The sequence below is a fragment of the Protomyctophum parallelum genome (assembly GCF_964188405.1).
Source record: "Protomyctophum parallelum genome assembly, chromosome: 10".
NCBI classification, from domain to species: domain Eukaryota; kingdom Metazoa; phylum Chordata; class Actinopteri; order Myctophiformes; family Myctophidae; genus Protomyctophum; species Protomyctophum parallelum.
This window is the reverse complement of record NC_139704.1, coordinates 52,115,989-52,117,505: the sequence shown is the minus strand read 5'-3', so window position 1 is coordinate 52,117,505 and position 1,517 is coordinate 52,115,989. Positions and strand designations below refer to the sequence as shown.

Genomic DNA, 1,517 nt, shown 5'->3' with positions numbered 1-1,517 from the left:
GTCAGCACTGTGGTAGAGACACCTTGTTGTCAGCACTGTGGTAGAGGTCCTTGTTGCCAGCACTGTGGTAGAGACACCTTGTTGTCAGCACTGTGGTAGAGACACCTTGTTGTCAGCACTGTGGTAGAGGTCCTTGTTGTCAGCACTGTGGTAGAGACACCTTGTTGTCAGCACTGTGGTAGAGACCCTTGTTGTCAGCACTGTGGTAGAGGCACCTTGTTGTCAGCACTGTGGTAGAGGCCCTTGTTGTCAGCACTGTGGTAGAGACACCTTGTTGTCAGCACTGTGGTAGAGACACCTTGTTGTCAGCACTGTGGTAGAGACCCTTGTTGTCAGCACTGTGGTAGAGACCCTTGTTGTCAGCACTGTGGTAGAGACACCTTGTTATCAGCACTGTGGTAGAGGCCCTTGTTGTCAGCACTGTGGTAGAGACACCTTGTTGTCAGCACTGTGGTAGAGACACCTTGTTGTCAGCACTGTGGTAGAGACACCTTGTTGTCAGCACTGTGGTAGAGACACCTTGTTATCAGCACTGTGGTAGAGACCCTTGTTGTCAGCACTGTGGTAGAGGTCCTTGTTGCCAGCACTGTGGTAGAGACACCTTGTTGTCAGCACTGTGGTAGAGACACCTTGTTGTCAGCACTGTGATAGAGACACCTTGTTGTCAGCACTGTGGTAGAGGCACCTTGTTGTCAGCACTGTGGTAGAGGCCCTTGTCGTCAGCACTGTGGTAGAGACACCTTGTTGTCAGCACTGTGGTAGAGACACCTTGTTGTCAGCACTGTGCCTTCGACCTCTGAACTGTTTCAGCGGTGGAGGGTGGAGGTCCGTTTTCTCCTGAACATCACAACACATGCTTTAATGTCCCGGCCCGGCCCGGCGGTTTAACTGTTCACCCTTTCTAATCAGATCAGCGCTCGCTGGGTTAGCGCTGGTACAAAAGACACACACATTCTAATTAAATGTGCATCGCCGCTGGGACAGAGGGAAGGGGGGGGAGGGGGGGGGGGGGGGGTCCGACACGGACCCCCGACCCCGCTGGCCCCTCTAATCGCAGCTGACAGCCCCCCCCGCTCGACAGATTCTGTGGCAAACTTCTCAATTCCCGACCGAGGGGATTTTTGAACTTTGTGCCTGCTCCCGGGGGTCGGGGGTCGGGGGGGGGGGGGGGGGGGTTCTTCTGTCAAACAATCCAAATCAATGACCCAATTGAGCAGTGGGGCCCCACGCTGTGGCCCTCGATGAGCCCCGCGCGCCCATTCACCCCCTTTTATGGTAATTAACCCATTCCGGACGGGAAAACGCCTGTATTTGTGTCTGTTATACTGTTGAGAAAGAGTAGCAGATCTGGCTATTTTTTTGGGGGGGGGGGAATCTCGAAAATGTGGCGCAAACTTTGAATATATATATATATATACGGTATTCTTTCAGAGCGAACATGAGAAACCTTTCTCATGTCGCGGACCCCCAGAATTATCTTTATGTGGGCCGCGGACCCCCCAGTCTGAAAATATGTT

General features: G+C 53.1%; 1 protein-coding gene across 1 annotated transcript in view; it reads right to left on the bottom strand.

The window, feature by feature from the left end:
- Positions 1-855, bottom strand: part of LOC310865913 (cytochrome P450 26C1-like) — a gene marked incomplete at both ends in the record, with an annotated part of 18,032 nt that extends 17,177 nt beyond the window's left edge. The window contains 4 exons of the mRNA XM_083775115.1: positions 106-145; positions 285-365; positions 506-586; positions 755-855. Coding sequence (XP_083631241.1) covers positions 106-145; positions 285-365; positions 506-586; positions 755-855 — 303 coding nt within the window. The remainder of the gene's footprint in view (positions 1-105; positions 146-284; positions 366-505; positions 587-754) is intronic.
- Positions 856-1,517: the final 662 nt, after the last annotated feature.